This window comes from Coregonus lavaretus (genome assembly GCF_964263955.1).
Source record: "Coregonus lavaretus genome assembly, chromosome: 6".
In the NCBI taxonomy this organism is placed as follows: Eukaryota; Metazoa; Chordata; class Actinopteri; order Salmoniformes; family Salmonidae; genus Coregonus; species Coregonus lavaretus.
This window is the reverse complement of record NC_139993.1, coordinates 64622076-64648497: the sequence shown is the minus strand read 5'-3', so window position 1 is coordinate 64648497 and position 26422 is coordinate 64622076. Positions and strand designations below refer to the sequence as shown.

General features: G+C 42.8%; 1 protein-coding gene across 1 annotated transcript in view; it reads right to left on the bottom strand.

The window, feature by feature from the left end:
- Window positions 1-26422, bottom strand: part of LOC311131106 (unconventional myosin-VIIa-like) — a gene marked incomplete at its 3' end in the record, with an annotated part of 64148 nt that overhangs the window by 20980 nt on the left and 16746 nt on the right. The window contains exons 12-29 of the mRNA XM_084163919.1: window positions 26300-26419; window positions 25410-25568; window positions 25128-25223; window positions 24771-24865; window positions 24509-24593; window positions 24032-24250; window positions 23141-23350; window positions 22589-22807; window positions 21991-22170; window positions 21629-21788; window positions 21082-21242; window positions 20648-20808; window positions 17187-17313; window positions 15084-15203; window positions 11729-11902; window positions 11140-11367; window positions 4328-4495; window positions 2160-2277 (exon numbers count right to left, since the gene is read on the bottom strand). Coding sequence (XP_084020045.1) covers window positions 2160-2277; window positions 4328-4495; window positions 11140-11367; window positions 11729-11902; window positions 15084-15203; window positions 17187-17313; window positions 20648-20808; window positions 21082-21242; window positions 21629-21788; window positions 21991-22170; window positions 22589-22807; window positions 23141-23350; window positions 24032-24250; window positions 24509-24593; window positions 24771-24865; window positions 25128-25223; window positions 25410-25568; window positions 26300-26419 — 2800 coding nt within the window. The remainder of the gene's footprint in view (window positions 1-2159; window positions 2278-4327; window positions 4496-11139; window positions 11368-11728; window positions 11903-15083; window positions 15204-17186; window positions 17314-20647; window positions 20809-21081; window positions 21243-21628; window positions 21789-21990; window positions 22171-22588; window positions 22808-23140; window positions 23351-24031; window positions 24251-24508; window positions 24594-24770; window positions 24866-25127; window positions 25224-25409; window positions 25569-26299; window positions 26420-26422) is intronic.

The following is a 26422-nucleotide window of genomic DNA, read 5'->3' as shown; positions in this document are numbered from 1 at the left end:
AATGCCTTCCCTTCCTCCTACTGGCTCTCTACCACATTAACGGCTGTGATCCAAATTGCACCCTATTCCCTACATGTCGGATCTTCATTTGAGCATTCTTTTTGAAGTGATTTTATTTCCTTAGACATTTACATTTTAGTCATTTAGCAGACGCTCTTATCCAGAGCGACTTACAGTTAGTGAGTGAATACATTATTTTTTATTTTCTTCATACTGGCCCCCCGTGGGAATCGAACCCACAACCCTGCCGTTGCAAACGCCATGCTCTACCAAACTGAGCTACATCCCTGCCGGCCATTCCCTCCCCTACCCTGGACGATGCTGGACCAATTGTGCGCCGGCCCATGGGTCTCCCGGTCGCAACCGGGTACGACAGAGCCTGCCGCGACCGGCATTCAAATGAGATTTAGATACGTTCACTGAAACCCCTCTTTCTCTCCATGCGGGAGGCAGTGGAGCCATTCGGACCAGTGCCAGCTATCGGGGTCAGTGGAGCCATTCGGACCAGTGCCAGCTATCGGGGTCAGTGGAGCCATTCGGACCAGTGCCAGCTATCGGGGTCAGTGGAGCCATTCGGACCAGTGCCAGCTATCGGGGTCAGTGGAGCCATTCGGACCAGTGCCAGCTATCGGGGTCAGTGGAGCCATTCGGACCAGTGCCAGCTATCGGGGTCAGTGGAGCCATTCGGACCAGTGCCAGCTATCGGGGTCAGTGGAGCCATTCGGACCAGTGCCAGCTATCGGGGTCAGTGGAGCCATGTTAATAAGCATGTTAATAAGCTTAAACGCTAAAGCACCAGACGTAATATTAATAAATGTCTTGATGCTACTGTAGGCCTTTAGGTCCTGTTACTGCAACGTTCAAATGTACAAACATGTATCTGAAAAAGCATCCATAGACATCAACAACCGTCATTTTATATAGCTTAATAACACACGATAGATATTGGTCTCCGCTATGACCTACAAGTGTCAAGTGTATCCAAAATGCAGCCGTCCAGCAGGCTATAGCTTACTGTAGCCTATCTAAAGTCATTGCAGACACAGGTTTATAATATCAGATGTAAAGATATGATGACGTTGAGAATAGTGACGTAGCCTAACGGAATGGAGCGCAATGGTGCATGCCCATGATTTTTTTAAAAATGTAAATCTACAGTATATATTATCGAAAAAGAGGACATCTTAAGGTTTTCTAGCAAACCTAAGGTCATGAATCAATTGTCAGAATTGAGTTAACTGGTGGAATGGGGTGGTCTACTGGTTAGAGACGCTACCTTCAGTGTGCATATATACCTATAGGCGTACCCATGTTGGTGTGGGATTGATTCCGGCCCATGCCCTTCTGGAACAAATAACTCAATCCCCCGATTGACTTGATTTAGTTACACATTTATTAACATATGGACAGTCCAGGGATATTTTACATTTTCAAGGAACATGTATCACTCACCAGGCGAGAAGCTGTTGTATGGATGTCATTGACAGTGTCGAATTTGGTCAACAAGAAATGGAATGGCTTATTTGCTACTGTATGTGTGGCTTATTTAATCGAATAGACGTTTCGTAATGATTCGGTTGTTTACGAGTGTACTGATATAAATAGGACACATGACGTTCCGGCAAATTTGAGAAAAAAACACTAAGTCATAAACTCTGCCTATCTCTACAATTAAAATTCTTTAAATATTTTAAACATAACCGTAACCATGCTGCTAGCCTTATGCCTAACCCTAACCTTAAATTAAGACCAAAAAGCAAATGTTTATTTTCAATTTGTTTTTAGACATAGCCAATTTTGACTTTGTGGCTGCGGTAACTAATGGAAACAGTATTGGCTGTTGTTCACACGTGCATCTGCCCTCTCATTGGCTAGAATAGCCCCACCTGATCTTGCCTCCTCCCAACTGCCTTCCATTTTTTGAAGACATTTATTTTTATTGTTAGAGCGCCCACTAGAGTATCTGGTCAATATAATGGATCATCTGTGACTACCTAGGGTGTAGGCTGCCAGTTTGGACATAGCCTAAATATGTCAAACTCCCTCATGCCAAGGGTTAAATCTGTGATAAGAAGTATGTGAATGCACACTTCTGGAGAAGGATGGAGAATTGGGATGCAACCTGAGATCATTGTATTTGAGAGAACTGTGTTTAATACCTGAGAACTTGGAGGCCTCGAAGAACCTGGAGAAGAACATAGGCCACTTCTGACGAGCGTAGTCCACCACCTCAGCCTTCACACCTGCTGCTTTCTGCCTGGAGTTGACATACGGACCCTGGTATAGGGCAGACAGAGCAGAGGAACATCAGAAGACAGTACACAGTTGGAAAGAACATTGTCTCGCACAGTAGAGAAGGAAACAATCATATTAATCCATACAGCTGTCTTTATGACCAGCAGAGACTTCAGGTCTGTTAATAATACAGCTGTCTCTATGACCAGCAGAGACTTCAGGCCTGTTAATAATACAGCTGTCTCTATGACCAGCAGAGACTTCAGGCCTGTTAATAATACAGCTGTCTCTATGACCAGCAGGGACTTCAGGCCTGTTAATAATACAGCTGTCTCTATGACCAGCAGAGACTTCAGGTCTGTTAATAATACAGCTGTCTCTATGACCAGCAGAGACTTCAGGCCTGTTAATAATACAGCTGTCTCTATGACCAGCAGGGACTTCAGGCCTGTTAATAATACAGCTGTCTCTATGACCAGCAGAGACCTCAGGCCTGTTAATAATACAGCTGTCTCTATGACCAGCAGTGACTTCAGGCCTGTTAATAATACAGCTGTCTCTATGACCAGCAGAGACTTCAGGCCTGTTAATAATACAGCTGTCTCTATGACCAGCAGAGACTTCAGGCCTGTTAATAATACAGCTGTCTCTATGACCAGCAGAGACTTCAGGCCTGTTAATAATACAGCTGTCTCTATGACCAGCAGAGACTTCAGGCCTGTTAATAATACAGCTGTCTCTATGACCAGCAGAGACTTCAGGCCTGTTAATAATACAGCTGTCTCTATGACCAGCAGAGACCTCAGGCCTGTTAATAATACAGCTGTCTCTATGACCAGCAGAGACTTCAGGCCTGTTAATAATACAGCTGTCTCTATGACCAGCAGTGACTTCAGGCCTGTTAATAATACAGCTGTCTCTATGACCAACAGAGACTTCAGGCCTGTTAATAATACAGCTGTCTCTATGACCAGCAGAGACTTCAGGCCTGTTAATAATACAGCTGTCTCTATGACCAGCAGAGACTTCAGGCCTGTTAATAATACAGCTGTCTCTATGACCAGCAGAGACTTCAGGCCTGTTAATAATACAGCTGTCTCTATGACCAGCAGGGACTTCAGGCCTGTTAATAATACAGCTGTCTCTATGACCAGCAGGGACTTCAGGCCTGTTAATAATACAGCTGTCTCTATGACCAGCAGTGACTTCAGGCCTGTTAATAATACAGCTGTCTCTATGACCAGCAGAGACTTCAGGCCTGTTAATAATACAGCTGTCTCTATGACCAGCAGAGACTTCAGGCCTGTTAATAATACAGCTGTCTCTATGACCAGCAGAGACTTCAGGCCTGTTAATAATACAGCTGTCTCTATGACCAGCAGAGACTTCAGGCCTGTTAATAATACAGCTGTCTCTATGACCAGCAGAGACTTCAGGCCTGTTAATAATACAGCTGTCTCTATGACCAGCAGAGACTTCAGGCCTGTTAATAATACAGCTGTCTCTATTACCAGCAGAGACTTCAGGCCTGTTAATAATACAGCTGTCTCTATGACCAGCAGAGACTTCAGGCCTGTTAATAATACAGCTGTCTCTATGACCAGCAGAGACTTCAGGCCTGTTAATAATACAGCTGTCTCTATGGCCAGCAGAGACTTCAGGCCTGTTAATAATACAGCTGTCTCTATGACCAGCAGAGACTTCAGGCCTGTTAATAATACAGCTGTCTCTATGACCAGCAGAGACTTCAGGACTGTTAATAATACAGCTGTCTCTATGACCAGCAGAGACTTTAGGCCTGTTAATAATACAGCTGTCTCTATGACCAGCAGGGACTTCAGGTCTGTTAATAAGTAATGTGCAGGATTCGGGTCATTCCATTTCATGAGGAACATTTCAACTGGATTTCTAGTTTACTTGCTGAATTGACTGAATTTAAATGGAATTGACTGAATTTAAATGGAATTGACTAAATTTAAATGGAAATGACCACAACCCTGTTAATGAGTGATCTAACTCATGTTTTGTATTCACGGTCTACATGTGTATTTTCTTAATTGTTAAATAAACTCAAATGAATCAGTCAACTCACCTGAGCATGGGCAGCGCTGACCATCTGAAGCCATTGGTCCTGAGACTTGGCCTCCAGAAGAGAGGAGTTAATGCAGTCCTGAACTACAGTCTTAGCGTTGTCAAGACTACGGTCTGATCCATACTGGATGTAGAAGTGTTTGGCTGACAGCTGGACTATGTCGTCCTCCTGGAGAGAATGGAGATTAGAAAGGACATTAGTTCAAGTTGAAGTAAAACAACTTTGCCCATTTCTGTTAGAAGCAGAAAATGTGTCTTCTGCTTAGGAATATATTACCAATAAAACAGTAATAAAGAATGAAAGAGCCAGGGGTTAAAGCCAAAACAAATCCCATGAAAGAGCCAGGGGTTAAAGCCAAAACAAATCCCATGAAAGAGCCAGGGGTTAAAGCCAAAACAAATCCCATGAAAGAGCCAGGGGTTAAAGCCAAAACAAATCCCATGAAAGAGCCAGGGGTTAAAGCCAAAACAAATCCCATAAAAGAGCTAGGGGTTAAAGCCGAAACAAATCCCATGAAAGAGCCAGGGGTTAAAGCCAAAACAAATCCCATGAAAGACCCAGGGGTTAAAGCCAAAACAAATCCCATGAAAGACCCAGGGGTGAAAGCCAAAACAAATCCCATGAAAGAGCCAGGGGTTAAAGCCAAAACAAATCCCATGACTGAAACTTAAGTTGATCTCAGATGGATTTTCTGGGGCCAAGTTAACCTCCCCTTTCATGTAAGATAGTCATGACCATCATGCTTTTAGAAAAAGAGGATCATTCTGTACATGCGGGTTTGACCAATTCCATTCCCCTTGCTTAGGGTCCTCCCTGGTGGAATTTGGACGTAGAAGGACTGAGATGCTCAGTTCTGGTGACTTAAAAAAAAAAAAAGTCTCTACTTCAAAATTAATGAAAATAAAATGATGCTGACACCATCTAAAATATAATTTACACCTCCAGGAATGGGCCTAATAACATATTGGTCAAAATTATGCTAAAAGTATTTTAACGTATTGGACCGTGCCTATAGCCTATGCATGGTCTATATTACCAGTTGTGTTACCATCGGAGTGTCAGCAACAATCATGTATGTCAGTTCAGTGCACACAGCATAACAGACTGAACAAATATTTGAGGATACATTTATTTCTGAATATATTTAGTAGAACTGAACTGTCTGTATTTGTTATCTCCAATTCTCGAACCATTCAACCATTTATTTTGTAAAGAAAACTCTCAGTTTTTGCCAGTGGCTTTCATGCGATTTACACGTGAGCTTGTCAGAGGTGGCCCCTTCGTAAAGTGATCCTTCGACCCGGATAAATCAACGACCTTACAGTAATGTACACTGAGTACACTATGGCTGACCCCATTTAGTCTTCTGGTCGATCGTTTGGTCGATAGGCTGTTGGTCGACCAAGACTGCTTTAGTCGAGCAGTAGCAAAAAAAATTGAACCTGTTTGGCACACATAATATCACAATATCATAATATCACAATATCACAATATCACAATATCATAATACCACAATATCACAATATCACAATATCATAATATCACAATACACAATATCATAATATCACAATATCACAATATCATAATATCACAATATCACAATAACATAATATCATAATATCATAATATCACAATATCATAATATCACAATATCACAATATCACAATATCATAATATCATAATATCATAATATCACAATATCACAATATCACAATATCACAATATCATAATATCATAATATCATAATATCACAATATCATAATATCACAATATCATAATATCACAATATCATAATATCACAATACACAATATCATAATATCATAATATCACAATATCACAATATCACAATATCATAATATCACAATATCACGATATCACAATATCATAATATCCCAATATCACAACATCATAATTTCACAATATCATAATATCATAATAGGTGAAAAATCTGTCGATGTGCCCTTGAGCAAGGCACTTAACCCTAATTGCTCCTGTAAGTCGCTCTGGATAAGGGCGTCTGCTAAATGACTAAAAAAAAATTTTAAATGTAGAAATATCATAATATCACAATATCACAATATCATAATATCACAATATCATAATATCACAATATCACAATATCATAATATCACAATTTCACAATATCATAATATCACAATATCATAATATCACAATATCATAATATCACAACATCACAATATCACAATATCACAATATCATAATATCACAATATCACAATATCATAATATCATAATATCACAATATCATAATATCATAATTTCATAATATCATAATATCATAATATCACAATATCATAATATCACAATATCACAATATCATAATATCATAATATCACAATACACAATATCATAATATCATAATATCACAATATCACAATATCACAATATCACAATATCATAATATCCCAATATCATAATATCCCAATATCACAACATCATAATTTCACAATATCATAATATCATAATATCACAATATCACAATACACAATATCATAATATCATAATATCATAATATCATAATATCATAATATCATAATATCACAATATCATAATATCACAATATCATAATATCATAATATCACAATATCATAATATCACAATACACAATATCATAATATCATAATATCACAATATCACAATATCACAATATCATAATATCACAATATCACAATATCATAATATCACAATATCACAACATCATAATTTCACAATATCATAATATCATAATAGGTGAAAAATCTGTCGATGTGCCCTTGAGCAAGGCACTTAACCCTAATTGCTCCTGTAAGTCGCTCTGGATAAGGGCGTCTGCTAAATGACTAAAAATTTTTTTTAAATGTAGAAATATCATAATATCACAATATCACAATATCATAATATCACAATATCATAATATCACAATATCACAATATCATAATATCACAATTTCACAATATCACAATATCATAATATCACAATATCATAATATCACAATACACAATATCATAATATCACAATATCACAATATCACAATATCACAATATCACAATATCACAATAACATAATATCATAATATAATAATATCACAATATCATAATATCACAATATCACAATATCACAATACACAATATCATAATATCATAATATCATAATATCACAATATCACAATATCACAATATCACAATACACAATATCATAATATCATAATATCATAATATCACAATATCACAATATCACAATATCATAATATCATAATATCACAATATCATAATATCACAATACACAATATCATAATATCATAATATCACAATATCACAATATCACAATATCATAATATCACAATATCACGATATCACAATATCATAATATCCCAATATCACAACATCATAATTTCACAATATCATAATAGGTGAAAAATCTGTCGATGTGCCCTTGAGCAAGGCACTTAACCCTAATTGCTCCTGTAAGTCGCTCTGGATAAGGGCGTCTGCTAAATGACTAAAAGAAAAATTTAAATGTAGAAATATCATAATATCACAATATCACAATATCATAACATCACAATATCATAATATCACAATATCACAATATCATAATATCACAATTTCACAATATCATAATATCACAATATCATAATATCACAACATCACAATATCACAATATCACAATATCATAATATCACAATATCACAATATCATAATATCATAATATCACAATATCATAATATCACAATATCACAATATCACAATACACAATATCATAATATCATAATATCATAATATCATAATATCACAATATCACAATATCATAATATCATAATATCACAATATCATAATATCACAAACACAATATCATAATATCATAATATCACAATATCACAATATCACAATATCATAATATCCCAATATCATAATATCCCAATATCACAACATCATAATTTCACAATATCATAATATCATAATATCACAATATCACAATATCACAATACACAATATCATAATATCATAATATCACAATATCATAATATCATAATATCACAATATCATAATATCACAATACACAATATCATAATATCACAATATCACAATATCACAATATCATAATATCACAATATCACAATATCACAATATCATAATATCACAATATCACAACATCATAATTTCACAATATCATAATATCATAATAGGTGAAAAATCTGTCGATGTGCCCTTGAGCAAGGCACTTAACCCTAATTGCTCCTGTAAGTCGCTCTGGATAAGGGCGTCTGCTAAATGACTAAAAATTTTTTTTAAATGTAGAAATATCATAATATCACAATATCACAATATCATAATATCACAATATCATAATATCACAATATCACAATATCACAATTTCACAATATCATAATATCACAATATCATAATATCACAATATCATAATATCACAACATCACAATATCACAATATCACAATATCATAATATCACAATATCACAATATCATAATATCATAATATCACAATATCATAATATCACAATATCACAATATCACAATACACAATATCATAATATCATAATATCATAATATCACAATATCATAATATCACAATATCATAATATCATAATATCACAATATCATAATATCACAATACACAATATCATAATATCATAATATCACAATATCACAATATCACAATATCATAATATCCCAATATCATAATATCCCAATATCACAACATCATAATTTCACAATATCATAATATCATAATAGGTGAAAAATCTGTCGATGTGCCCTTGAGCAAGGCACTTAACCCTAATTGCTCCTGTAAGTCGCTCTGGATAAGGGCGTCTGCTAAATGACTAAAACATTTTTTTAAATGTTGAAATATAATAATATGCCATTTAGCAGACGCTTTTATCCAAAGCGACTTACAGTCATGCGTGCATACATTTTTTTTTTTGTGTATGGGTGGTCCCGGGGATCGAACCCACTACCTTGGCGTTATAAGCGCCGTGCTCTACCAGCTGAGCTACAGAGGACCACAAATATCATAATATCACAATATCACAATATCATAATATCACAATATCATAATATCACAATATCACAATATCATAATATCACAATTTCACAATATCATAATATCACAATATCATAATATCACAATATCATAATATCACAACATCACAATATCACAATATCACAATATCACAATATCATAATATCACAATATCACAATATCATAATATCATAATATCACAATATTGTGATATTGTATCACAATATCATAATATCATAATATCACAATATCACAATATCACAATATCACAATATCATATCATAATATCACAATATCACAATATCCCAATATCATAATATCTCAATATCACAACATCATAATTTCATAATATCATAATATCACAATATCACGCAGCGCTTCTCCTTACCTTATTTTTCTTGATCTCCAGTATTCCACACATCTGACTTCCTGTTTACCTCCTGAGCAACTAGTAAACATTCCCCCCTTTCGAGTTTATTTGTCACGTCCTCTGCATCCATTTTGCTGTCACATGTTTTACGGTGTTCAGAGTTTGTTATAACCAGTTTATTGACGTGATTATGATATGTTATAGGTGAGGCCCTATTGGTCACGTGCATGCGATGCATACATGTGTCACGTAAAGAGAGCAAGAGTTGACGGAATACAAATAATACAAAACCCTTCTTTAACCCCATCTCCTCCCCTTCATGTAAACCGATTGAAGTGGATTTAACAAGAGGCATCAATAAGGGATCATAGCTTTCACCTGGATTCAGAAAGAGCAGGTGTTGTTCATGTTTTGTATACTCAGTGTATATCACGGTAGTTATAATCTGCGTCCAAAATCGCACCCTATTCCCTTTATAGTGCCCATTAGGGCCCTGGTCAAAAGTAGTGCACTATATAGGGAATAGGGTTGTGTTTGGGATGCCGGCATACCTTCTCACACTGGTACTCGATAGACCACGGTAAATGTTCCAAACCTTTACAGCGGTTCTTCGAGACGTACAGTATATGAACCAGTGACGTAAATCACTTTACTTCAAGATTGACTGTGTAAGTCTAAGGTTGACCCTAGACCAGGGTTCTTCAAGTCCGGTCCTGGAGGGGGCCGAAACACCTCTGTTTTTCATCCTCTCCTTCTAATCAGGGGCTAATTCAGACCTGGGGACACCAGGTGAGTGCAATTAACTATTTTATTTTTTATTTTATTTTATTTCACCTTTATTTAACCAGGTAAACCAGTTGAGAACAAGTTCTCATTTACAACTGCGACCTGGCCAAGATAAAGCAAAGCAGTGCGATAAAAAACAACAACACAGAGTTACATATGGGGTAAAACAAAACAAAGTCAAAAATACAGAAACAGAAATACATATATATACAGTGTGTGCAAATTTAGCAAGTTATGGAGGTAAGGCAATAAAATAGGCTATAGTGCAAAATAATTACAATTTAGTATTAACACTGGAATGATGTGCAAGAGATGATGTGCAAATAGAGATACTGGGGTACAAATGAGCAAAATAAATAACAATATAGGGATGAGGTAGTTGGGCGGGCTAATTTCAGATGGGCTGTGTAGAAATACCAGGTAGAAATAAAAAAAACAGAAGTGTTTTCGGCCCTCCAGGACCGGAATTGAAGAACCCTGTTCTAGACGTCAGTTCTGAATTTTTCCCGCTAATTGTGAGAGTTAGGATAGGGGGGGAGGGGAAACTGATTCTAGATCTGTACCCAGGGGAAACTTAACCCCAGAGCAAGACTGACAGTGCATTACCATTACATCACCTTGTCACACTGGTACTCTCCGTAGCGTAGTCCCCTGATGACCTGTCTGTAGATGAGGTCTGTGCTGACGGAGTCCTCTTTGCAGTCGTGCCACGGGGTGAAGATCTCCTTCCTGTAGTAGAGTCGCCAGGGGGCGTGCTGCTCCTGCCCACCTTTCCGTTTCACTTCCTGTTCGCACTGGGAGATGGCGTCCATCACGTGCTCCCGCCCGCTGCCCAGCGACCACACCTGGAGGGGGGGTGGGACCAAGAGACACCTCAATTGACTTTGCACTAAACACACACACCGACACTAAGAACCCTGTCACATCGGTCCACCAGACAGTTGCTCAATTCCAAATCGAGCCCCAGTCTCTCATCCCTAGACACTCCTGTGGATCTGAAGAGGTCAGCAACATGGCCAAAATGAAATTCAGCCTATCAGAAGGCAAAGGTGAAGCCAGTGCCATATCGATTAAAACCTCGGATGTACAGGAGGGCCTAGGGGTCGATTTGGAAATCAGGGTGTCTCAAAGACCTTTCTGGAAGTAGAGGTCAGAGTAAAACAGTACAGGTGGGGGATCTATTCTCCTAATAATAGTACTGCTTACCTTTTCATAGAGAGCCACGTAGAGAGAGAAGCCGAAGGTGTCTTTGAGGGAGACCTTCTCAGAGAGTAACTGGCAGATCTCCTTGGAGGTGGAGGCGGAGTCTACAGGCAGGCTGATGGTGCGTCCGTCCATCAGCGTCACAGACACCGCAATGGGCTTCTTAGACTTGGTCGCCTGTCAGTCACCACAAACACAGGTCAGAGGTCAAAGGTTGGAGAAGAGAAGAACTACAGAAGAACTACATAATAACCACAGACAGACTACAAAAGAACTACAGAAGAACGTTTAAACAAAAATTGGGATCGTTAACGTTTAGAAAAAAATCCCTAACCGAAACCCTTTTTTGTTTATGTATTTTTTTCTCCACAAAATTTAAATCACAGAGAAAGTTATCACCAAACTACCACTAACCTGATCATCATCATAAATAAATAAACAAATACCTACAATACTCAACAATGCTGTAAAGTTAGTAGGAGGAGATACGCATCTTTCTAATGATTTGCCACCGATATAAAGCCCTCCGCAGGTCATCGTCGTTAACAGTTGGAAAAGAGAGTGAGACAGGGAAGAGACAGCAGCCCAGTACTGTATGGCAATACATTGACAAGTTAAATCAGAAGGTGGTGAAATGCAGTGGCGGCTCCTGAAAAAATTCTCAGGGGGGGCAATTTTTCTGATGATTTAGGTGACCTACACACATTTTTAAAAAAAAGATATGTCCAGCAACAACATGAAGACAGGGGCAGCATATAAGTCAATACCAGAAGCATTTATTGACTGATCTCAAAAGTGTTGGCTTACCAGGGTTGGTGGAGCCCTCAGTTTCATCTTTGCCTCGCAAAGCTAACTCAAACACTCCGCAAAACTTGTCCACCAGTATCTGTCTTTTTATCTCACGTTGTACATCTCTTAAAGCCTGTCTATCACCCCCAGCATAAACTGCCTTCTTCCTATCAAGTAGTGATTTTAGATGTTTTGATACCCAAGGCTTGTTGTTAGGGAAGATTTTACAGGTCTTAGTAGGCACAACTGACTCAACACAGAAGTTTACATAGTCTGAAATAACCTCTGTGAGTTCATCCAGATCAGAGCTGCTGTCCTCAAATACCTCCCACACTGTACAGTCAAAACACCCCAAGTGATACTGTTGTCATTCCAGATCTGGACAGTTTTAACTGTGGGTTTCTCCCTCTCCAGGAGGCGACAGTAAATTGGCCTGAGGTAGACCACATTGTGGTCTGATGTCCCCAGAGGAGGTCTGGTGGTGGCAGAGAACGCCTTTGGTATTGTCCCATAGCACAAATCAAGAGTCCTATTTTTCCTAGTGTGACATTTCACATACTGATGGTATGTGCGCAAGACTTTGTGCAAGGTACAGTTGTTAAAATCCCCTAAAATAAATTTGGGTGCGTCGGGGGAGATGGATTCCAGTTTCTGTGACAGATTATAAATAATCTCTGATGCCTTTGTTATATTAGCTTTTGGTTGAATGTACACAACGGTAACAAACAATTGGGGGAACTCACGGGGCAGATAGTAAGGTCGCAGTGACACAGAAAGCAGTTCAATGTCGGGGGTACAGAGTCGCTCTCTTACCAGGATCGATTTACACCACTGGTCGCTGACAAGCAGGCAGACGCCCCCGCCGTGAAGTTTCCCTGTGACTGTCAGATCGTGGTCCGCTCTGACCAGGGTGAAGCCGGCCGGCTCCACTTCTCTGTCCGGGACTCTGTCATCCAGCCAAGTCTCAGTAAATGCCAGCAAACAGGCCTCCCGATATTCGTGTTGGAAGCGCAGATTCGCTGACAACTCATCCGCTTTCCCCCTCAGTGACTGGGCATTAATCAGCAAGGTGGTGGGTAAGGGAAGTTTGTTCTTAATTTTTTTTAAGTCGTTGTCTGATTCCCCCGCGTTTTCCACGTTTGCATTTGGGTTTGTAATCCACTCGCAGACAATCAGGTATTAGATGGGCCATTGGGATATCCATCGCGTTCGTATTTGAGTTGCATTGTAGTAAAAACTCCCTGCTGTATTGGATTCCGCTGCCAGCAGCGTTTTCATTATTTAGTCCGTTCGTAGCGGGTATGTACACGATCAACAAGATCAGTCCAACACCGTGACCCCACCACTGGAAATCCATGGTTGGCAGAATGTTTGTAAACTAAGTGTACAAATTAAAAACATAAAATAACGCCACTAAGTGTACAAATTAAAAACATAAGATTAAAAACATAAGATAACGCCACACCAAACGTCACACACACTGCAGGTCGCAACAGAGACGCTGCTACCCGCTCTTTTCTTAGTTACGTTCATGGTTATGTTACGTATGACGAAAGCGCGTAAGTGCAAGCCCTCAGACACCCATAGAGATTGTATTGAAAGCTCTGAAATTTGAAAAAAATAGATTTTACATGGGAGTCTATGACAGACTTCTGGGCGATTTTCAACCTGACTGAAATCGCCCCAAAGGGGGGGGGGGGGGGCCATTTGAAGCACGACTTTAGCCTGATTGGACATTTAGTGGCAGTGTGGCACTGTGGCAGATCAGACGTCTAGATTACAACACTGATAACTACTGTTGCCGTGATATAATTGATTAGAAAAAAAATCCCTTCCTTTTCCCGTTTGGCAGTGCGTCGCCCATATCGCCCTATTGAACACACCGCCCCTGGTGAAATGCTAACTTTGCGAGGTGGAATTGATCTACAGTGGCAGTACAGGGGGCAATGCGTAACCATCTGAAAGGGAGGCACCGTGAAACCCAACAGTTGCTGCGATAAGGGACGGAGTGAGAAAATCACTGCCCTGATTCCAGAAATGATTGCAGTTGATGTGCAGCCACTGTCAATGGTAGAGGATGTCGGCTTCAATGCCCTGATGGCATGCCTAGAACCAGACTACAAGATGTCCAAAAAAAACGTGACGGCCCTGATGAAGAAATTGTACAAAGCGCGAGCTCTCCAACACCATACGTGGTGTAAACCAACAGGATTTTTGGACACATCACTGCAACGAGTCATCACGTTGATGAGAAGTGGGATATGAAGTCCCATGTACTGACCACTGAGAACATGGAGGAGAGGCACACAGCAGAGAACCTAAAACAGCTTGAACTACCATTGTTGCCGAGTGGTTGGGTGACAGCAGTAAGGTGAACGCCGTTTGGTAGGTAGCCATGACTGTGGTAGATTGAACTGCACCGCCCCCTAGCGGTCATACGCAGGACCACATCTTAATTGTGAACTCGTTTCAATGTTTGAATGATAAAAAATAAAAATAAATGGCTGTTTAAACGTCAATCTTTTTTTTTTTTTTTTTTACATTTTTCACATCCCTACTTCCCTCTCACCTCTAGTTCAAGCCAGCTCGGAGGCTCTCCACGGACTCCATTGGCTACGGTGCGCCTCAGTCTCTTGGCACAGTAGGGGGCATAGCCCATCGGCCCGAAGCGGATAAAGCTCTGGAGGAACTGGAGGAAAGGGAGAGAGATTGAGGTGATCAGTCAACGTAGGATCTAAAAACTCAAGACTATGTAATGCACGGGCCGATTCAGAGTTGTGATAAGCATGCGCAACTCAGACTTTGCGTAAATCATTTCACAAACCGGGTTTCCATCCAACTGTTTTAAGTGAGTAAAAGTATACATAGGATGAAAAAATGCCACGACAGGCCTGGTGGAAACAACACATTTGTCTGTAAACTTTCCAAATGTCGACAAAACAAAACACGCTAGACAAGGTGAGATCTTTTTTTATGTCGCTAAAATTAATTATGCGAGAAGTGGCGTGGAAACACCTTTATGCGCAAATATTGATCTAATAACCAATCACATCGAAGTAAACTTGGAGTCACGTGATGACATGTTGTGTGGCCCCTCCCACTAGGACTCAGGAAAGCATCAGTTTATTAGGCTACAGATTAAATAAGTTATAATGAAGTTCACAGGGTGGCGAAAGTGCACGGTGATGAGCTTGAGGGTCTTATTCTGGTGACATGATGATCGATGCTTGGCTGCTGTTTGACAAATAAAAATAATCTCTCTCTTTTGTCCATAATAATCTCATCATGTAGCCAAGCCTACCCGCACTGTATATCTGTGAGCTGCTGGCTAGACTGTATATCTGTGAGCTGTTAAGCTAGACTGTATATCTGTGAGCTGTTAAGTTAGACTGTATATCTGTGAGCTGCTGGCTAGACTGTATATCTGTGAGCTGTTAAGCTAGACTGTATATCTGTGAGCTGTTAAGCTAGACTGTATATCTGTAAACTGTTAAGCTAGACTGTATATCTGTGAGCTGTTAAGATAGACTGTATATCTGTAAACTGTTAAGCTAGACTGTATATCTGTGAGCTGTTAAGCTAGACTGTATATCTGTGAGCTGTTAAGCTAGACTGTATATCTGTGAGCTGTTAAACTAGACTGTATATCTGTGAGCTGTTAAGCTAGACTGTATATCTGTGAGCTGTTAAGCTAGACTGTATATCTGTGAGCTGTTAAGCTAGACTGTATATCTGTGAGCTGTTAAGCTAGACTGTATATCTGTGAGCTGTTAAGCTAGACTGTACCTGACCATGTGAGCACATTCACTATATCACACTTTCTTTTTGGTGACAAAACCATCAGTAGATTTGAAAATGCAATTATATTCGGGACATGGGAATTTAACCGTAAAAGTTATTTTTATGTGCACTACGTCATCGCACAGCCTTTTACCTGCAACAAGTCAATGTGATGAAAACATCTCTGGTGGGAAAATGCGCATATTGTTTTTTTATGCAGATGTTAGAATGTTCGCATGAAAATCTGTTTCCAATTGATGGTAACCCTAGCTACTGATGTTAATGGGAGAAAAACTTTTTAGACACACAGATCTTAACACCGAATCAGCCCGTATATGTGGTTGTCCCACCTAGCTATTTTAAAATGAATGCACTAACTGTAAGTCGCTCTGGATAAGAGCATATGCTAAATGACTAAAATGTATATGAGCCAAAAGCTCTTCCTATACAATATGAGCCAGAAGATAGCCTGGTCCCAGATCTGTGTGTGCTGTATTCCAAACTCCTCTGTTCCTATGGCTTCTGGTTCAAAATGATCTGGGATCAGGCTAGCCATGCACTCACTGTTCCAGGTTCAGTCACCTTGATGAAGCGTTCAGTGGAGGGGAAGATCCCCAGACAGATGGACAGGAGGGTGGATCTACCTTGATGAAGCGTTCAGTGGGGGGGAAGATCCCCAGACAGATGGACAGGAGGGAGGATCTACCTTGATGAAGCGTTCAGTGGGGGGGAAGATCCCCAGACAGATGGACAGGAGGGAGGATCTACCTTGATGAAGCGTTCAGTGGGGGGGAAGATCCCCAGACAGATGGACAGGAGGGAGGATCTACCTTGATGAAGCGTTCAGTGGGGGGGAAGATCCCCAGACAGATGGACAGGAGGGAGGATCTACCTTGATGAAGCGTTCAGTGGGGGGGAAGATCCCCAGACAGATGGACAGGAGGATCCAACCTCGATAGAAACTGCTGCGGTTCCCATTCTCCTGCAGCTGCTTACAGATCTGACAGTAGATCTCATCTCTACATGGAGAAACAGAGGAAGAAGAGAGGAAAGATGGTGAAAACAGAGGAATAAGAGAGGAAAGATGGTGAAAACAGAGGAAGAAGAGAGGAAAGATGGTGAAAACAGAGGAAGAAGAGAGGAAAGATGGTGAAAACAGAGGAAGAAGAGAGGAAAGATGGTGAAAACAGAGGAAGAAGAGAGTGGGAGAAGAAAGAGAGTAGAAGAGAGGAGAAGAGAGAGGGAGGGAGGAAAGAGAGGAGAGGAGAGAGGGAGGAAAGAGAGGAGAAGAGAGAGGGAGGGAGGAAAGAGAGGAGAGGAGAGAGGGAGGAAAGAGAGGAGAAGAGAGAGGGAGGGAGGGAAGAGAGGAGAAGAGAGAGGGAGGGAAGAGAGGAGAAGAGAGAGGGAGGGAGGGAAGAGAGGAGAAGAGAGAGGGAGGGAAGAGAGAAGAAGAGAGAGGGAGGGAAGAGAGGAGAAGAGAGGAGAAGAGAGAGGGAGGAAAGAGAGGAGAGGAGAGAGGGAGGAAAGAGAGGAGAGGAGAGAGAGTGAGGGAAGAGAGGAGAGAGAGGGAGGGAAGAGAGGAGAGGAGAGAGGGAGGGAAGAGAGGAGAGGAGAGAGGGAGGAAAGAGATGAGAAGAGAGAGGAAGGGAGGAAAGAGAGGAGAAGAGAGAGGGAGGGAGGAAAGAGAGGAGAAGAGAGAGGGAGGAAAGAGGAGAAGAGAGAGGGAGGGAGGGAAGAGAGGAGAAGAGAGAGGGAGGGAAGAGAGAAGAAGAGAGAGGGAGGGAAGAGAGGAGAAGAGAGGAGAATAGAGAGGGAGGAAAGAGAGGAGAGGAGAGAGGGAGGAAAGAGAGGAGAGGAGAGAGAGTGAGGGAAGAGAGGAGAGAGAGGGAGGGAAGAGAGGAGAAGAGAATAGAGAGGGAGGAAAGAGAGGAGAAGAGAGAGGGAGGAAAGAGAGGAGAAGAGAGAGGAAGGGAAGAGAGGAGAGGAGAGAGGGAGGAAAGAGAGGAGAAGAGAGAGGAAGGGAGGAAAGAGAGGAGAAGAGAGAGGGAGGGAGGAAAGAGAGGAGAGGAGAGGAGAGAGGGAGGAAAGAGAGGAGAAGAGAGAGGGAGGGAGGGAAGAGAGGAGAAGAGAGAGGGAGGGAAGAGAGGAGAAGAGAGAGGGAGGGAAGAGAGGAGAAGAGAGAGGGAGGGAGGGAAGAGAGAAGAAGAGAGAGGGAGGGAAGAGAGGAGAAGAGAGGAGAAGAGAGAGGGAGGAAAGAGAGGAGAGGAGAGAGGGAGGAAAGAGAGGAGAGGAGAGAGTGGGGGAAGAGAGGAGAGAGGGAGGGAAGAGAGGAGAGGAGAGAGGGAGGGAAGAGAGGAGAGGAGAGAGGGAGGAAAGAGAGGAGAAGAGAGAGGAAGGGAGGAAAGAGAGGAGAAGAGAGAGGGAGGGAGGAAAGAGAGGAGAAGAGAGAGGGAGGAAAGAGAGGAGAAGAGAGAGGGAGGGAGGGAAGAGAGGAGAAGAGAGAGGGAGGGAAGAGAGAAGAAGAGAGAGGGAGGGAAGAGAGGAGAAGAGAGAGGGAGGAAAGAGAGGAGAGGAGAGAGGGAGGAAAGAGAGGAGAGGAGAGAGAGTGAGGGAAGAGAGGAGAGAGGGAGGGAAGAGAGGAGAGGAGAGAGGGAGGGAAGAGAGGAGAGGAGAGAGGGAGGAAAGAGAGGAGAAGAGAGAGGGGGGAGGAAAGAGAGGAGAAGAGAGGAGAAGAGAGAGGGAGGAAAGAGAGGAAAGGAGAGAGGGTGGGAAGAGAGGAGAAGAGAGAGGGAGGGAGGAAAGAGAGGAGAAGAGAGGAGAAGAGAGAGGGAGGGAAGAGAGGAGAAGAGAAGAGAGAGGGAGGAAAGAGAGGAGAGGAGAGAGGGAGGGAAGAGAGGAGAAGAGAATAGAGAGGGAGGAAAGAGACGAGAAGAGAGAGGGAGGAAAGAGAGGAGAGGAGAGAGGGAGGGAGGAAAGAGAGGAGAAGAGAGAGGGAGGAAAGAGAGGAAAGGAGAGAGGGTGGGAAGAGAGGAGAAGAGAGAGGGAGGGAGGAAATAGAGGAGAAGAGAGGAGAAGAGAGAGGGAGGAAAGAGAGGAGAGGAGAGAGGGAGGGAAGAGAGGAGAAGAGAAGAGAGAGGGAGGAAAGAGAGGAGAGGAGAGAGGGAGGGAAGAGAGGAGAAGAGAATAGAGAGGGAGGAAAGAGAGGAGAAGAGAGAGGGAGGAAAGAGAGGAGAGGAGAGAGGGAGGGAGGAAAGAGAGGAGAAGAGAGAGGGAGGAAAGAGAGGAGAAGAGAGGGAGGGAAGAGAGGAGAAGAGAGAGGGAGGGAAGAGAGGAGAAGCGAGAGGGAGGGAGGGAAGAGAGGAGAAGAGAGAGGAAGGAAAGAGAGGAGAGGAGAGAGGGAGGGAAGAGAGGAGAAGAGAGAGGGAGGGAGGAAAGAGAGGAGAAGAGAGAGGGAGGGAGGAAAGAGAGGAGAAGAGAGAGGGAGGAAAGAGAGGAGAAGAGAGAGGGAGGGAGGGAAGAGAGGAGAAGAGAGAGGGAGGGAAGAGATGAGAAGAGAGAGGGAGGGAGGAAAGAGAGGAGAAGCGAGAGGGAGGAAAGAGAGGAGAAGAGAGGGAGGAAAGAGAGGAGAGGAGAGAGAGAGAGGGAAGAGAGGAGAGAGGGAGGGAAGAGAGGAGAGGAGAGAGAGGGAGGAAAGAGAGGAGAAGAGAGAGGGAGGGAAGAGAGGAGGAGAGAGAGGGAGGAAAGAGAGGAGAGGAGAGAGAGAGAGGGAAGAGAGGAGAGGAGAAGAGAGAGGGAGGGAGGAAAGAGAGGAGAAGAGAGAGGGAGGAAAGAGAGGAGAAGAGAGGGAGGAAAGAGAAGAGAGGAGAGAGAGAGAGGGAAGAGAGGAGAGAGAGGGAGGGAAGAGAGGAGAGGAGAGAGAGGGAGGAAAGAGGAGAAGAGAGAGGGAGGGAAGAGAGGAGGTGAGAGAGGGATGAAAGAGAGGAGAAGAGAGAGGGAGGGAGGAAAGAGAGGAGAAGAGAGAGGGAGGAAAGAGAGGAGAGGAGAGAGGGAGGGAAGAGAGGAGAAGAGAGGGAGGAAAGAGAGGAGAGGAGGAGAGAGAGGAGGAGAGAGGGAGGGAAGAGAGGAGAAGAGAGAGAGGGATGGAAGAGAGGAGAAGAGAGAGGGAGGGAAGAGAGGAGAAGAGAGAGGAAGGAAAGAGAGGAGAGGAGGAGAGAGAGGAGGAGAGAGGGAGGGAAGAGAGGAGAAGAGAGAGAGGGAGGGAAGAGAGGAGAAGAGAGAGGGAGTGGAAAGAGAGGGCAGATTGGAAGAAGACAGAAGGAAAAGAGTAGCCAGATCCACAGCTGAGCCACACACCTGAGGTCTCTTCTGACGATGGCGTAACCCACGATGATGTGTAGTTTTTCCAGAGCAGTCATTGGCCGGTCGAGGGTGGGTCCCTCTCCTATCAGTATCTCGTCCTCCTCACTGATGGTCTGCACAGTGGGTGGCTTGGACACCTCTTCCCCGTCCTCTGACTGGGGGACACAACACCATAAAGAATACTCTATTGTTGCAGGCCGCCTCTCTGACCTTAAGGCTAGCTGGCTATCGCCCCATTTTAATGTTTGTCTAGATGTTGTGGACACTGTTGTGGCTTTACTGGGCCTCTGGATCTGTGGACCCTGGGCTCAGTCCTCAGTTTTAGTCTGAAATGGCACCCTATTCCCTATATAGTGCACTACTATAAAGTTTGATTTGATTTGATATAGGGAATAGGGTGCCATTTCAGACCCAGTCCTCAGTCTCACCTCCTCCTGGATGATAGAGGGTTTCCTCGTGCCCCTAGAGGGAGAGGCTGGGACCTCCTCAGGGATGGAGGACGTCTTTCTACCCCCACTCAGCAGGTTAGTGAACGTAGAACCCTTCCTGGCTCGGGGCGTCGCGTCTACGGCCGAGGAACCCTTCCTGGCTCGGGGCATTGCGTCTACGGCCGAGGAACCCTTCCTGGCTCGGGGCGTCGCGTCTATGGCCGAGGAACCCTTCCGGCTCAGGATCACCTGAGGACCACAAGGGAAGTAAACGTTCAGATTTTATTGGGGTGGTTTCCCGGACACAGATTAAGCTTAGTCCTGGTGTAAAAAAGGCCATTCCTTTTCAGCAAATCAGCGTGCCAAAAATGGACGTTTGGACTCTGGCCCCTCCAGGTCAGAGGTTATAGTTGTCAACAGATGAAGATGCAAGTTTATCAGTGTGTGAAGTGTGTGGTGGTGACCTGGAGAATAAAGCTCTGGATGTGGAAACATCTGCCTGGTTCCTGTAGTGGGTCAGACCAAAGTAGAGTCAGCATTCCGTCACCAGTGGGTGAAATCAACAACAAAATCACCTCGTCAGTCTTGGCAGAGGCCTTGCGGTTCCGGGACACCAAGTCTGTAAAGGTGGAACCCTTTCTGCTTCGAGGAGCAGGTTCCTCTGGTACCGTGGAGACCTTACGGTTCTTCTGGTTCCTCAGAACCCTCTATAAAAGACATGTACATTAATTAATTAACCCTTCCACAGGAGACATGGTCAAAGGAGAACATTCACTGAAACAGTAATGTAAATGAAATGACGGCTGAAATTCAGGTCAGAGGCGCTCCTCTCATTCTGCCGTCCATCATTCTGATGTTTTTCCTATCCTACTTGGGCTAATCCCAGTGTGTGCTGTGGTCTGGACCCACCTGGTCCAGGCCCACCATGTGGCTCAGCCTCCTGTCCTGTCTCAAGACCAGGTTCTGATCCAGGGAGCTGTTAGCCATGTTTGACCCCCTGACCCCCCTAGCCCCCTGGCCCTGCACCAGCTTGGGCTCCGGCAGGTCCCCCATGAACCTCAAGATGATCCACCACACTGTCATGGAGGCCTGCGGACAGAGAGAGACAACTTAATGATGGGTTGACTATGTTTTCTGTGAACAATTTTGTATTTAAAGGTTTTCATTAATGTCCATCAAAACAGAGGATCGCAGTCAAATAAGGTAGGAGTTAAAGTAAGTGAAACGTACAATATTTACTGTTATTAAAGAATGGTTATTTTAAGAAACATTGAAAGCTGGGTTTAGGAGAGCCTCCTAAAGTGCGAGGATCAGAAAGATTATTAGCAGGGGAAGTTAAGAACCGCAGAGTTCAGAAAACCTGTTGATTTCACAACAATGAAGTACTCCATGATGGCACCGGCAGTTTATTCAATGTACCGGTCACTTCGACTAGGCGAATTCTGTGCCAAGATGGGGTTCTATCGGGTGGTTTTGCTGAACTCTCTCACATTTTTATGGGATTTACCATAACATTTCCTTCGTCCTCGTGGTAGAGTAGTGGCTGTCTGAGCCTCTGGCGGATGTGTGTTGGCGTGGCGGCGCCCTGGAAGTACATGGAGGCAAACTTTGAGAAGGAGTACTCATCAAGGTCGTCATAGTCCTCCTCGGGGATGTCCTCTACCATGGGCAGGTCATCCAGATCCACCTCCTCTGGTCTGGTCCGCTCTCCCTGCTTCTCCAGGTCCTGAGGGAGAGAGACAGAGAAATGGTTGGGAATGGACGCTTAGATGGATCATGGCTATCGTGAAACCAGACTAAAACAGAATGCGGTTTAACAAGGCTTTGTGACTGTAGCATGGGAAACGTGGTTGAAAGCACCATCAAGGGGATGGACCACAGAGTAAAACAATCTAGAGGGTGCACTGGGGATAAAAGACTGTGACAGCATGCAACATTTGAAAGCAGTGCCTCTAGTTTTTCTAAATCTGTGGGTTGGACACATCACCCCTTCAGGGATGCTGCAACACTAGTATTTACCACAATTCATCTTACTACATCTATCACAGAGGTCTTTAACCTTGAATCCGACAGGAGCCTGCCCCTCCTGCCCTCCCACCATACTGGGCAGGAACCCGAAGATGTTGTCCACCATTTCCTGGTCTGTTATTGATTCTGATTGGGCGCTGGCCTCCTTCTCTCCCTTCTGCCGGAGCACCTCCTCTAAACGTCTCTGCCTCTCCAGGGCTGCCAACTCCTCCTCACGACGCTCCTTAGCTGACAGGTACATCTGGAGATGAGACAGGAGTTCAGGAGCACAGTCAATAACTGATTAATGAGTCAGTAAGTCAGATTTTAATTATTGGTTGATTGATTGAATCAATCAATCAAGTTCCTCCTCACGACTCTCCTTAGCTGACAGGTACATCTGGGATAAACAGGAGTTCAGGAGCACAGTCAATAACTGATTAATGAGTCAGTAAGTCAGATTTTAATTATTGGTTGATTGATTGAATCAATCAATCTCCTCCTCGCAGTGCTCCTTAGCTGACAGGTACATCTGGGGGGGAACAACAGATCAGGAATAAATCAACCAGTCAATCAATCAATCAGTCAGTCAGTCAGTCAGTCAATCAATCAACCAATAATTCAATCAACCAATCAATCAAGCTATTAAGCAACCAATCCATCAAATGTATTTATAAAGCCCTTTTACAGCAAGTAAAGTTGTCGCAAAGTGTTTTACAGTAACCCCGCCCTAGACCCCCAAAAGAGCAAGCAAAGAACATATCTAAGCTGAGAACATATCTAAGCTTAGAACATATCTAAGCTGAGAACATATCTAAGCTGAGAACATATCTAAGCTGAGAACATATCTAAGCTGAGAACATATCTAAGCTGAGAACATATCTAACAGATTGACTACAGTTACTACTGTACAGTGAACACGTCATCGAGGAGCTTATCATACATCTCTCTTCATCTTCTTCATTTGCTTCCTAGCCAGCATGCCCCTGGTGTTAGCCTGCAGGAGGACCACCGCGTGCCTCTTCCTCTGCCACTCCTTTCTGGCCAGGTAACCCCGCGACTGGGCCTGGAGCAGGACCGCAGCGGCCCTCTTCTGCTGGTAGTGGTGCTGCAGCTGGCGGGCTCGGACCTTCGCCTGCAGACGAGCAAAACCCAGCTGGACCTGGAGGAGAGAAAGGCCATAAACGGGTTATATTGTGTTCATGCGCTAAACAAATAAAATAACAATCTTACCGCAGGAAACTTCACATGGTCTCTGTTTTATTCTAACAGGTTTGGCTATGCATATATATATTCTGTTAAACTTGCTTACCTTAACAGTCTTCTAATATGTTTCGGTACGTTTCTGTTCATCTTTATATATTTTCTTTTGAGCTCTAAATGGAATATGTTATAACGGACAGTAACCATAGTAACTCACCACTCTGTACAGCTTTCTGCCTTTGTAACCTCTCCAGTGTTTCTGAATGACCAGCGCCGAAGACCTCTGTCTCAGGAACTGTCTCCTACAGGGTGACATATAGAAGACAAAGACATCTCAATGGACTGTTACATCACAAGATTACCACAGTCTACATCCACAATGACCATCTATTCCCTATCTAATGCATTCCTTCTGACCAAGGTTCGTAGGGCTCTGTATAGAGACTGTATTGTCCAAGCTGTTTGGCCCGATATCATACCGATGTTTGTAGCATCGCAGGACCCTCTGGATCAGCAGGGCTTTCTCATTCAACTCCTTCATTCTCTCCAGCTCCAACAGGGTGTCATGGAAGTCCTGAGATTAGAGGAATGGAAAGCTCACATTATTACATGTTAACTCAATCAATCCATCCATCCATCAATCATCCATCCATCCATCCATCCATCCATTAATCATCCATCCATCCATCCATCCATCCATCCATCCATCAATCCATCCATCAATCCATCAATCCATCCGTCAACCACTCCGTCATTCTTTAAACCTGGTACCTGGACAACCATGCTATCTAGAGATTAGAGTTATCTGTGAGAGGTCAGCATAAATGGATTGTTACCTTCAGAAATATCTTTGTCTTGCCGGTCTTCCAGTCACCGTCTTGTCCAGCAAGAACGGTCTCACAGATACATTCAGCGCATTTCTGTGGAGATTCCTGGGAAAACAATACATTTTCTTTGCACAGGCTTTACATGCCACGTTATGAAGATACTTGGCTATCATATTTAAACAACAAACATGGTTTCTGTGGTTGAGCCACGAGATGGAGCAAAGTTGCAGTGATGCAATGAACAACAATAACAATAACAACAACAACAGCAACAGAAACATTTCTTCTCACCGCTTTGGGGTCACAGAGGGTGGTTTTGAGCAGCACGCGGTATCGCTCCAGGAACTCATCGAAGGTGTAGCGGATGGGATAGCCAGCCTTCCTGATCCTAATGGTCTCCATCATCCCAGAGTAGCGCAGCTGACGCATACACAGCTCTCTGTCAAACAGCTAAAACAGGGACGTATACACAGCTCTCTGTCAAACAGCTAAAACAGGGACGTATACACAGCTCTCTGTCAAACAGCTAAAACAGGGACGGATACACAGCTCTCTGTCAAACAGCTAAAACAGGGACAAACAGTCCATCTTTAGGATGGGATGGTCTCATAGGAGAAACAGTTTCAGATAAAAATGGATGTTAAAGTAACTAATCCAGTGTTTCCAGATTCCTATGAAATATGACCCATACTTAATTACAATATGAGTGAAATATGGTAATTAAGTATGTTCAAAAGCAGCTTTTCTGTGTCGGAATGGTGTTAGAGTACCCCAACAACAGAATGGTGTGGTCATGTACCGGTCATAAAAAATATTCATGCGAGTAGACCGTTGATTGGCCAGCTCAGCCCATGTGCCAACATGACATCATGTTCTATGATGAAATAGCAAGCATTTCTGCATTTCTGTTTGAGATACAAGTTTGAGGTGGGGTTTTTGAAGTGGTTTTTTTCTCCAATTTATGCTTTGGCCACAAATATGAGTATAGGACGAGCCAACAACATTATTTGGGTATGAGTTAAGAGAATATGATTCCAGTGTGATTTTCACTGGACAGTTACTATGAGTGACATACATTTCAACACAGCTGTCATGGTTTAAGGTGACCGTATTAAAACCACAGAAATACATATTAGACCTAATTTGATAGGACTTCTGTGATTAAAACCCTCCTGACGTACCATGGGCTTCTTGAAGTCGTTGGGCTTGATGCAGCGTATGAAGTAGGGCTGGCAGACTGTCAGGGTCTTCATCAGGGAATCTAGGGACTGTCGGAACTGACCACTCAACGTAGGAACATGCTT